The sequence below is a fragment of the Leishmania martiniquensis genome, chromosome 11 (genome assembly GCF_017916325.1).
Source record: "Leishmania martiniquensis isolate LSCM1 chromosome 11, whole genome shotgun sequence".
NCBI classification, from domain to species: domain Eukaryota; phylum Euglenozoa; class Kinetoplastea; order Trypanosomatida; family Trypanosomatidae; genus Leishmania; species Leishmania martiniquensis.
The window spans coordinates 251,988-264,081 of record NC_090146.1 but is presented as its reverse complement, the minus strand read 5'-3'; the positions used below and the strand labels follow the sequence as shown (position 1 = coordinate 264,081).

Below are 12,094 nucleotides of genomic sequence, written 5' to 3'. Positions count from 1 at the left end.
GAAGTAAAGAATGGCGGGGATAGACCAGGAGGGGTCGACGGGAAGGGAGGGTGGCAAAAATGTCACGAGATGCTGGAAGGAAAGAGAAGGGAAGTGGGGGAGGGGGGAGGGGCCACGGTCGCTGTTCCATTGGTAGAGTAAAGCAGACAAGCGTGAGACACGGGGGCAGGTCTTCCTTACCGACACAGAAGCAGAGTCGCCCAATTGGGGGGGAAAGCGCATCGGCACATGCGTGGCAGCACAGCCAATGAAGAAGTCAACGAAAGCAAACGAAAAGGGAGAGGAAAAAAGGGAGGGCGGTACTGAGCACCGCCCCCTGTGAGGTGTTCTCTTCGTCTACCTTTTTTGTTTCTCGCTTTCGCTCCGCACGCGCCTCCCCTCTTTTCGGCTTCCTCTGCACCACTGTGTAATGGATTTCGTCGAGGAAGTGAGGGTTGCCTACGCATGCGTGCGCGATTAGGCGAGTTGGTTACGAGAGGCACCCTCTCCAGCGCAGTTTTCCTCACCCCCGAAGTTCACGCGCATGCACGCATGCACGCACGCGCTCGCCGGCGCACCGGCACGGGAGTGCCGGGTGAGATTGGACGAGAGTAGAGGGTAGGGTGGGGCGATGGATGTTGTTCGTGCGTACGAAGAGAGCAAGGCGGTATGTGTGTGTGTGTGTGTGAAGGGGAAGTGGGGTAGGTGGAGAAGAAATAAAGCAGTTTAAAGGAAGGGGGAAATCTGAGAACGCGTCCGGGTACGGGGCATCCGATTCTGTGCACATGCGCTGTCTTGGACAGAAAGCGCGCAGCACAGGGAAAGGTTAAGAAAACGCGCACGCAAGCACACACACATGACCGAAAAGCGGGCGCCACCGCAATCTCGTGCGCGGCCCTTGTGCGCTCAACGAAGACGAAGCGTTCAGCACAGAAGTAAGAAAGAGAGAAAACGAAGGACGCGCACTTTTACCAACAGCACGAGAAAAAGGGGGTGGTGGGGGAAAAAGGAGAGGGTGATCAACAGCAGAGCCCACGCCAGCGGCGAGAAAAAAAAAGAGCGAGTGAGAGAGAGAGTGAGAGAGAATACACAGCGTAAAAGAAAAGAAACGCTCGAACACAGCGAGAAGAGAGGTCCACGCTGGCATTCTCAGCTTCTTATCGAGGAGCAAAGAGGAGGGTACCGGCACATAGGCACACATGCAAGCACACACACAAATATATATATGTATATGCACGTATCCACTAGGCCGCCGCCCTCGCTGTCTGTCGCTCCATATTCAGATATGCACATGCATATCTTTCTCTCTGCGCGTGTGATCAAGAGGGGCCCTGCTGCTACCTTCTTCCTTTCAGGCTTCAGAAAGAATAGTCGAGCACCATTGGATGCGCGAAAAAAAAAAATTGAACGAGGCGGAGGAAGGGAAGGGAGCCTCTCCAGAGGTATCAGCGAGCGAAACATTCCCAGCCAGTGGAGGAGGAGGAGAGGGGAGGGGGGATGCAGCCGCGCTGGACAGAAAACCAAAGGCGAGAGCCCGCGCCTCTCTCTCCCCTCCTCCTCCTCCTCACTCACACTGGCGAGCGCACATCAGGTGCAAGAAGATGTGCTTAGCGTCTGCGCAAACATACGTGGGTGCCAGAAAGCTGCGGTCGGCAGCGCAGACTTCCCACCACCGCAGAAGTGTGCGATCGGCGACGGAGAAGAGGAGGAAGAGGGGGTGAGGGTGAGACGTTGCGAAGCAGTCGTGCGACAGGAAATCAAAGCGAAAAAAAAATCTGCGGAGCAGCCGAGCCCTTAACGTGCGTGTGTGTGAGAGAAAAAAAATGATGAGCAACACATGCACATATATGAACAGCCACGCACCAGACCACGCGTGCGCCGGCGTGACAACACACAAACAAAAAAGGAAAACGCTCGAAATGGGAAGAATTAAAGCATCGGAGAAGGGGATGGCACACCGCATGCACATTAGAGCGATTCGTGGGGGGAGTTAGCAGAGGGCATTAGCGTCCATCGAAGAATGTGTGTATGTATGCGTGCTTGCCTGTGAAGGGCCCTGGCATCGCGCCAAGGAAAGTTCCTTCGCATCCCTCTGACCCCTGCACGCTGCGGCCGGAGTCCTTTGGCGGCTACGGAGAACGAACGACTCACCCATGCACTCCCCCAGTCTACTCGACCCACTCCTTCTCCGGAGTGGTGCACTCGCCACACAGGCGCGCGCGCTCCGTCAGGACGCGCCGGCTGAATGAGCGGTAGCGGAGGTGCACGACCACGTCCGTGATGAACGCGCTGCACGCCAGCCCGAGCATCACCAGCAGCGGCATCAGCACGCACGACTTGCCGAAGCAGCGCATGCTACCCTGCTTCTCCGCCTGCACCGTGTACCACTCGCCATACAGGAAACGGTCCAGCAGCACACTAGCGACCATAGTAGCACTGAAGCAGAAGTGGTAGTGCTTCGCGGGGTCCTTCGCAAAGATCGTACGGGCCACCAGAATCTGAGAGGCAGCACAGAAGCCGTTCCCTATCGCGGCTATCACGTACGGCAGCGGCAGGCAGCGTCAGGAACAGCACAATGCTGGTGATGATGGTGGACGTCGGGAAGAACAGCGCGATGGTAATAGGGCTGCGGTCCTCAGCCTTGCGCTTCTGTGACCACACCTCGAAGAAGGACATCAGCAGGCGGCCAACAGCGCTGCCCACGCCGTTCAGCACCGTCAGTAGTGCAGTGAGAGACGGCGCAGGCATGCTGCCCTGCAGCGCGCCCAAGATGAACGTCGCGTTGTAGATAATCACGAACTCGGCACCGAAGACGCACAGTAGTGTCCACCAGAGCGCCCAAAGTTCAAGCGTGCACAGGTTCTGCAGGAACGTGCCCTGGTACTGGGGGGCAAGGTAGTCCACATCCGTCTCCACGGGGACGCCACCCGACTTCGGCGCGTCGCTCTCGACAGTCTCTTCAGAGATCGCCCCGGTGTCCTTCTTTGCGGCAGCGGCCGCATCAGCACGAATCGGCTCGCTCTCCAGCAGGCGGAGGTCAACCGTGCCGCTGTCGTGCGTCGCTTCCTCCTCGTTGCTCACGCGCCCGCGCTTGCACCGCGCCAACTGCCGTGTCAGGCGTGCGGGCAGTGGTACAGCGATCAGTGTGTAGGCCACCGTCAGCACAGCCGTCCCAATAGCGAACCCGAGCTTGTGAGACCTGCCCAAACCCAGGTACGCGACAAGAGCAGACGTGGTCGGCAAGTAGACGATGAAGATGACTAAGATAGTGAAGCCGAAGACGAAGCGCCACATTGGTGGCAGCTGCTTCAGGTACTGTGCCTTCGTAGCCAGGCGGCGCCCTTTCTCCCCCTCGCTTAGGTGACGCTCCTGGTACCCGGTCAGGTGGTACGCTGGCAGGCGCATCACGAGGGTGCAGGTCGTGTTTGTGAGGAAAGCGAAGACGGCCAGGAAGAACAAGTGCTGCGAGACCTGCTCGTTAAAGAACCCGGCGAAGAAGGAGCCGACGATCGCGGAGCCGAGGCCGGGAAACGTCTTCAGCAGCGCTATCACGGGACCGCGGTTCGACGGGAAGTACGACAGCACCGTCATGCAGCACACAATATCAGTCAGCGACATGCCCACGCTCTGGAAGGCATTGAAGGCGCAAAGCCGCAGAGTGTTGCCCTCGATCACGCCCTCGAAGCACAGCGCCGTTAGGATCGCACCGAGCGGGTACGAAATCATGGACAAGATAGCCACCGGCAGTGGTCCAGCGTAGTCGTATAGAGCACCGAAGGGTAGCATGAAGAACCCGAAGACGAGGCCGACGGTCGTCACGGAGGCCAAGTCGCGCTGCGAGAGGTTGTAGCGCTCCTGCATCTTCGGCAGCACCAACGTGAAGGCGTAGCCAAAGGAGCCGCAGATCGTGCCAAACGAGCCGACAAGAAGAGCGAAGCGGTGCAGTTCGCTGATGCGCTTCTGAGGGCCACTCGCTAGCACCTCCAGGTGCAGCTGTGTGTTGGGCAGCTCTGTCATCCTAATCGTTCCGGGCGTTGAGTCTGCGCAGGGAAAGGGTGGGTAAGAGGGAAGGTGCTAGCCTGGCGCGTGTACAGCTCAGCGCACTCCCTTTTAAGGTTCTTAAAGGGTATGCCGTCCAGGGGGACAGTGCTCGAAGTTCGGCTCCACCCTGCAGATCCGAAATTCGGTGGTACGGCTTTCTTTTGGGGGGGAGGGGCGAAGTCGTGGGGACGGGCAATGAAGGCGAAGGCGGTATTGCTCTTAAGCGGGCGAGTCGTGAACTTATTTGTGATTGACTTTTGGGGAGATGGCAGAGCCTGTGTGTGTGTGTGAAGGGTGAGGGGAAGGGAGGAGTCAAGAGAGACACCTCCAGAAAGCGATGAGGCTGAGGTCAAGATCGTCCTCCATCAGAAAAGGTCAGAGGGCGACAGAACTAGAGAGTTCAGCAAGATGGACGGCCCCTGTGACGGCACTATCTCACCCCTACCCTCCCCCTTTTCGCACTGAGCGTCATCTAACGACGCCGAGTCCCGCGACGGCAAGTAAACCCGCCGAGCGCAACAGAAAGAGAAAACGCTCAGCGAATAATTCACCGCCGTCGGCACGAGGCGGAGCAGTTGCGCACACGCACACATGCATTGACTTCAAACACACCTATCGACGAGGCAGCGGCTCTGGTGGGAGTCACTTGGCTTTGCATGCTCTCGCTCGTTGGCTGGATGTGCTGCTTCTCGGTTAGTCGTTTGTGAGATCAGAGACGGAGAGAGAGAGGCGGGGGGTGGAGGGGGGAGGGGGGGCCTCCCACATTACCAGAGCTCCGCGTCGAGCCCGAGAGGTTGGCAGCAGTCCCCCCCTCCCTCTCTCTTTGTGTGCCTGAGCGTGTTAACGTTACATAACCGCGTTCCTTTGCCTCGGCTGCTTTGCGGGTCTATGCCACATGCGCGGCTGCACCCGCCATCATTCAGGGCGCTGAGCGTGAGCGTGTGAGCCTCTCTGCGTCCCCCTCCTCATGGGTAGAAGTGGACTCTCTCCCTGTGATAAGTGGCATTGCCTTCAGACGGCGTGATCACGTACGCAGCCCCGCAATGAGTAGCCGGTGAAGGAAGGAAAAATGGCGTTGGCGTTGGAGATGGGGGGGAGGGGGTCAACACAAGCTCATACGTGCACGCCGGCTCGCCCAAGTGCGGCTTTGACTTCAGCCCAAGCCCCGTGTGCATCGAGGCCATGACGGCCTCCACTCGTCACTGCAGAGTTGTCAGGCGGAGAATGAGAAATCGAGGCCTCGAGCTGGCGGATGAGGGCCGGCAATAGCACCAGCCCAAGGGGATTGTAGCTGAGCCATGCTGCCGTTTCGAGTGACTCCGAGTGCGTCACGTTAGGTGGTCTCGCCAGCGACGAAATGGGAACTGCCGGGCGGTGGCTGCCGCCCCCCATCACGGTGGGCGCGCCGAGGCCTCTGGCAGGCGCATCACCGTCCATCCCCGGCACGGGTACTGTAAGGATGCGATTAAGAGGCTGAAGTACATTGTCGTGCAGCGCGCGGAGCTGTCCTGCGAGCCAGGCGTACGACTCATACGAGGGTGAGAAACGCGTGCGCGGCGGCGGTGGTGGCGCATCAGATGACGCCGTCGTGCAGCCCGCCGCCATCGCTGCGCCTGTGTGTGCGTCGCACCGCGCACACCAGCCGCAGCAAATAGCCCGCAGACCCGCGTACACCGCGTAGCCGAGTACAACACCCACAACTCCACGCAGAGACGCCGTTAGGGTGTGGTACACGCGCAGATCAGCTACTGGCGTCGGCCCACCAGAAGCAGTAGCGGGGAGAAGCACGTCCAGTCGTGGGTGGCCTCCAGCTGCCCCATCAGTGCAAGGAGGGGCCTCTGCATCCGACGAGCCCCTCACGCCACGCTCAGAGACGGGTGAAGAGCGAAGGGCCTGCCACAGGCGCTGCAGGGCACGGTAGGCGGGGCCAGCGCATAGCCGCAACAGCGTCCGACGCACAGGCGCTTCTCCTGGCGCCGCTTCGCCGTCCCTTGCAAGGATTGCGGATGCAGCAAATATGGCAGCTGAAGGATCGCTTGCTGGACCCGAGCCATCGCCGCAAGCCACACGAGCGCTGCTTAGCGCTGCCCCAGGCATCTGTGTGTGTATGTCCTGGAGTACATCCCAGAGAGTGCATGCCACGACACTGAGAAGAAGCGTTGGCCTCGATGTTGCGGCCTCATCGCCGCTCGCCGAGCGCAGAGGCGGAGTCGGTGTCGAGGGTGTGAGTGAAAGCCTTGTGGAGACACTGCCGCCTTGTGCCTCGCCTGCCCAGCGCACGTGCACCTCTGCCAGGCTCTCCAACGACGGCGGCGGCGGCGGTGGTGCGCGTGTCCAGCTATCTGGCTTGAGCTGCAGAGAGCGCATCGCTGCGCCGTCCGCACGATGCGATTTCTCAGGCCGCGAGCTCCTCGTTGCGGCGTCACCCGCGCTCGATGGCAGAGCACGGCTTGTGGCGACCACGTCAGCTTCACTGGTCTCGTGCAGCTCCCGCGACCGCTTCACACCACCGGTGCTTTGAGCCCTCGATGCACACACCGTAGCTCGGTCGGAGTCAGAGGGCGAAGGCTTGGAGGAGAGTTGCAGGCGCAGGCGAATCGCCGTCGCAGGCGTGGTGACCGTGTTGGCCAGGTCTGCACCTGAGGGCGGTACAAGGGACGGAAAAGCTACCGTGTCGCCCCGCTGCTGTAGCGGTGCCACCCCATCTGAAGAAGTACGTATGGCTGCCGAGCACCCTGGCGTTGCGGTGCCAGCGGTATCCCTCCGCAGAGCGCGGCCAGCATCCTCTGCCAGAGCTGCGCTAGAAGATGGTCTGGCTGGCGTCAGTGATGCGGCGAGTGGAGGCGGCAGACCAGCAAGAGAGGCCAGCTGCACGCACTCCACGAGACTGGCGATCCGACTGGCGAACGCTTCCTTGCAAGATGGCGCTAGACCACCGCCGGCGTTCCCTGCAGCAGCGCGGCTGTCTACTGCCTCGACGGCTTTCGGGGAGTGTGTGACGGTCCCACTGGTATGTGGCGGCGCGGGCGTCGGGAGAGTGAGCCTCCCTGACCGGGGCGAGGTGACGCCAGCCCTCGTTACACTCGCGCCGTGATTTCCGTCGCAGCTCAGCTGCCACAGAAAGCGGAGTTGCCGTAGTATCGAGCGAGGATGCCGCAGCGCCACGGCCGCGCTCAGCACAAGTGTGTCCTGGGTCGCTAGGGTTGCTTCGGTCATGTGAGCGGGCGAAAATCGGCCTTTGGCCGGCGCCCCGCTCGCTGAGTCCTCTTCCGGTTCCAAAGAGACGGCTGCGCACAGTGGCGGTGAGAACGGCTGGGGTGGTGGCCTGTGCTCGCTGCCGGCCTCTGCAGCCGCGGCGGCGATGGCGGCACTCTCTTCCTGATACAGGTCCTCCAACGTGCTGCGAAAGAGCGTGGGCATCGTCAACGGCGCCAACGACGTTCTCGAAGTCTGTGAAGAGGCACCGATCGCCTCTGCCGCGGCTCCTGTACATGCTACCGACACGGGCGAGTAACAAGACGGCATGACTGGAACGCTTGGCGGCGGCATCAGGACACCGCGCACATACTGTGCCACCGCGCTCTCACCAAGGCTAAGCACCGTCATGAGAGCCAACCACACACGCCCCGCCGCCACCGATGTGCATTTTTCACGCTCTCCGCCACCCTTCTGCGACACTTCTGTGCCTTTTCTTGTGGTGGCGGCCAGCTGCAGCACCGAAAGCGGTGTGAGTCGTCTGCAAGCGTACCTGTGCAGTGCTGTGTCCGACTCGACGGTGCCCTCCAGGAGGGCCTGCAGTGAAGACACGGAGTCACCACACATCCCATTCGCATCCCCGAGGCTCGAAGTATTGGCAGCGTCGGCGGCGGCAGACGCCCACCGCCGCACGTTCTCTGCATCGTCGGTGGACCTTAAGTGCGCACCCGACGCCGCGCTCTCGCCGCTCGCGCCAGCACGCTGTTGTGCTGCCGTTTGCAGCAGCCCGGCACCGCACCGCGCGTGGAGCTCCCCGACGGCGTGCGCGGCGCGCATGGCTTTCTCCGTCATGGCAAGGGCACCTAAACGGCGCAGCTCCGCGAGGAACACCATTGCGGCCACATCCATGACGGCAGCGTAGGTGAAGGTACTCGCTGTCGGCGAAGACGATGCGGCAACGGCTGCTGCAGCGAACGGCGCAAGTGGAGCACGCTCCCCCGTAGCAGCTGAAGCAGCGAGGGCAGCCGCCGCAGGTTGCTGGGCAGCCTCATCATCTGGCATGCGCACCCTTGCCTCCCATTTTCCGACGCAGCGATGGTCGCCTGCTGTCGCACGAGCAGCATCTGCAGCAACGTGGAGTTCGGTGTGCTGACCAGCGCCACTGATCAAGGCCGCTGCCTTGGTGGCGGTCCCCATTTTTGACCGCAAAGGATACGAACCTTGCGACCGCCGCGGGTGCACCGCTCCGTACCGCAGCTCGAGGTACGCCTTCCAGAGTGACATGGGGAGAGGGCGAGGAGCGGGGGTGGCACGACCCGTGAGAACGACCTCTTCTTCGAGCTTCGGAGGTGCCTCGCGGGGCGCCCGATCGACCGTCGCCGCCCCGCGCACCCCGGCCAACGGATAGCACAAGTACTCGTGCAGTTTCTTCTCAAGGCTAATCAGAAAAGCTGTTGTGGACGGATATGCGCACCACAGCAACTCGTCCAGCATCTCAAACACGCGATGGTCCGCCAACGCGATGCACGGCAGCGCAGGTAATGCTGCGGGCAGCGGTGGACGAGGAGGCGAGCCGGGGCTGCAGAACGCCACTGGGGAAGCCGGCGGCGTGGGTACCGTGAGCGGAGTCGCCTGCGGGACGCTCGAGAGCAGCGTCGCCTCTTCTTCCTCGAGGCGGGGTTCGCCGCCGTCGCCACAAGTGAGCGAGGATTCCGAATCTGGCATGGCGAGAATATGAGTAAGCCACGACGATCGAAGCGACATGTTCGCCAGCCACGCATGCGCTGCGAGGAGAGGCGGCAGGCGCCCCAGAGGGCACCGCGGCTTCGGCGCAGGTGCTCCACTCTCGTTGGCGCGAGGCGATACAGGCGTCTTCCACGGTTTCAACAGCTCGCCAGATGACGCCGCGGAGCAACATGGCAATGTTAGTTCGCGAAGGCTCTTGTCGGCAAGCCCATCCTCGCCATCTATTGCGAAGCCCAACTCCTCTAGCAGAGTGCAGACGTTCTCCGCTGCCTCGCTGCCTGGCGGGGCATCCAAGACGGCAGGGGCGAGGCGACGCCAGCGACACAGGCGCGATCGCGTGCGCGCTCTGGCGCTCTCCCTTGTCTCTGACGTTGGGGAGACAGACGCTACAGCATCCTGAGCGGTGGTGCGCGCCTCCACGATCGACCCTCGTGCTTCAGTATCTTCATCTGTGGCGTCCTCGTCGCTGAGTAGCATTGGAGTCCTCGTCATCACTTTCGCCCCCAGCTCACTGGCAGCAGTGCGGCGCGAAGGCTCCGCGCTGATGGTGGCAGCGGCCGGAGCTGTCTCTAAAGGGACAAGTGTACCGAGGCTATGAAGTAGGGGCATGGTCAGCCTCCTCTCACTGATCACGTCCCTACAGTGAGTGTCAATGGCGCTTGCGGAGCTCAGCGTCGGCGTGTCAGCAGCCCGGTACTGCGGTGGCGACGGCATCGCGAGGGACATGACGGTACCTGATGCGATCGTCCGCTGCTCTGCACTTTCCTTCGACTGCCCCCGACTGGGCAAGCAGGCGACAGCGTCAGCATCGGTGGCAGCGGAGGGATTGGCCAGTCGCGCGGTAGTGCGCTTCACAGCCGCTGCAACGCCGAGCTTCAGGACTCGTCGAGGAGGGGAAGGAGACGCATCATCCGCAGTCGGCACCAGAAGCGGCCCGTGTACAGTCGGGGCTGTCACAGCTTCGTCTTTGGTGTCCTTCGCCTGCGGCATAGACGCGACCTCGTTGCTGTTGAGGCTGTTAGCACCATTCGCAGCGGCCGTGTCGGCTGCGCCAGTAGCGGACTGGCGTGCCACGCTTGCCGCCGTCACGGGTGCTTCCTTCACCTCTTTTGCCTCCTCCGTTGGGCCGACCGGGCTGCGCGCGGCCGCCCCGGCAGCGAGCTCATGCATAAGGCGCCGCGCCCCATCACGCTCGCGCCGCCACCGCGTTTCTTCTGGGCTCTCCAGCCAAGCCGGCAACGTTAGTGTCGCCCATTCCGTCATGAGAGCGCTGAGATCGCCATAGGGGGACATGGCCACGGCCGGCTCAGATGGAAGCGCTGCCGCACGCTGCCAGAGCCAACGCTGCACAGCATGCAGACCGCCCATCTCGAAGCGGATGTCTTCGTCGCCAGAAGGCACTAGGCGTAGCGAGCAGCAAGCGGTTGAGGCAGATGCAGAGCTCGCCGCCCGGCCAGGCGCTCCTTGCAGAGATGCGGCGGTCGAGAGAGAGGAGTGTGACGGTGAGCTCGTCGAAAAAGCACCTCGACGCCGCTCTCGGCGAAGAGCGTCCAAGGCGAAAAGCTGGAGAACAATCTCTGTGCGAGGGTGTGTAGGCATCGCAGCAGCGTTAACCTGCGCTTCTGGCGTTGTCGCTGCCGGCGTCGCCATCGCTTCCCACAGCAGGTCCAGCTGACAGCACATCCACGCAGCGGCGCCATCCTCGAGCGTTAGCACGCGGGGGAGGCGCAGAGAGGACGCCGGCGGTGCAGAAGCGCGCGGTTGCAGCTGCTGCAGAGCACGAAATATACGCGCGATGTGAATCCCCGTTTTCCTCTGTGACTCCTGCCGCGCTGTCGGAGATGGCGGCAGCCCCACAGAGCCATCGATCACGCTAGAGCGCACTTGGCTCTCCGTGATCCACTGGTCGCCCATCTAGTGCGCATGACCAGCTCTAGAGCAACACCGCTGTCTGCTGAAGAAAAACGTGAAGCGCGACTGTGGGGCAAAGGCGAAAGGTCGAATTTCGATGCTGTGAATGGCGAAGGGTGGTCGCCCTTCACTCCTCACCCCACCCCACCCCTGAGAGAGCACAGAGGGCGGAAAAGAAAAAAAGAGAGAGAGACTCGTAGGCGTCCACTCAGAGCAGCGTGGACACTCACCTGTGCTTACTGCTGCTCTACTCGTGCGTGCTTAGCGTGGTGTATGCATATATCTGTATAGTGAAGGATCTGCGTGTGTGTAAGAGTGTGTATGTGCGTGTGTCGAGGAGGAGAGGTGCAAGTGTGTGTAGGACTGGCGCGCAGGCAGGCAAGCTTTGCGTCCCTACGTATTTGTGTTTGATGATGCAGCGGATGCCGTGTAGTGCCACCCTTATCGGGTGCCGCTGCTGCCGTGGAACGACAGCAGCGATGCGGCGCCACGTCTCCCGCAAGAGGCAGCGAACTGTCGGAGGGCAAAAGTCGGGAAGCTATACGGAAAAAAAAAAGAAGCGAGTGCGAACCAGCTGCAGCACCTCGACGATGTGTCTGTATGCGTCGTATTTTCGATGCGCGTGGGGCGGTTCACCGACTGGTCGGTGCGTGGGGATGAGCCTAAGGTCAAAAGGTGCCGAAGAAGCGATAGGGCATAGCAGACGAGAGAGAAGCGCGGGTTCGACCATGCGCATGTGTGGTGACATCTCGCCCTTGCCGGGCTCTCGCTGTGCGGGTCCGCGGCAAAGCGTTGCGCGAAAGTCACTGGAGCGAAAGATGGCGAGCAAGAGAGAAGGCTAAGGGGGGAGGGGGGAAGGAAGAACCGCGGAAAGGCAGATCACCGGTGGTGGTGGTCAAGTAGGCGAGCCGGCCGCCGACACTGCTGCCGTTCGCTCGTATCTCTCTATATATAGCACACACCACCAGCTGACCCCGTATCCTTCACCGGAGCCCATACCATCTCGCCAAGCCATCCCCTCCTTGATCCGCGTAGCGCGCCTCGAAGAAGATCGACTCGTGCTCCACCTGCCTTCCTCTCCTTCCCCCTCGCCCACGGCACATGCCCAGGCATGCACACGCGAGACACCCCCTGTCAGTCTCTGTCTCTCTCAGGGTATAGTAAGCCGTAGCCGCGCGTTCGTGTCCGTATCTCTGCGTACGGGCATACCCCTTCTGAGGTC

General features: G+C 61.6%; 1 protein-coding gene across 1 annotated transcript; it reads right to left on the bottom strand.

The window, feature by feature from the left end:
• Positions 1–5,133: 5,133 nt before the first annotated feature.
• LSCM1_06576 (uncharacterized protein) lies at positions 5,134–10,875 on the bottom strand (the record flags this gene model as incomplete). Its single annotated transcript, XM_067323993.1, has 1 exon — positions 5,134–10,875. One exon carries the CDS (start codon positions 10,873–10,875, stop codon positions 5,134–5,136), a length of 5,742 nt encoding a protein of 1,913 aa, XP_067180534.1.
• Between the last annotated feature and the right edge of the window lie 1,219 nt (positions 10,876–12,094).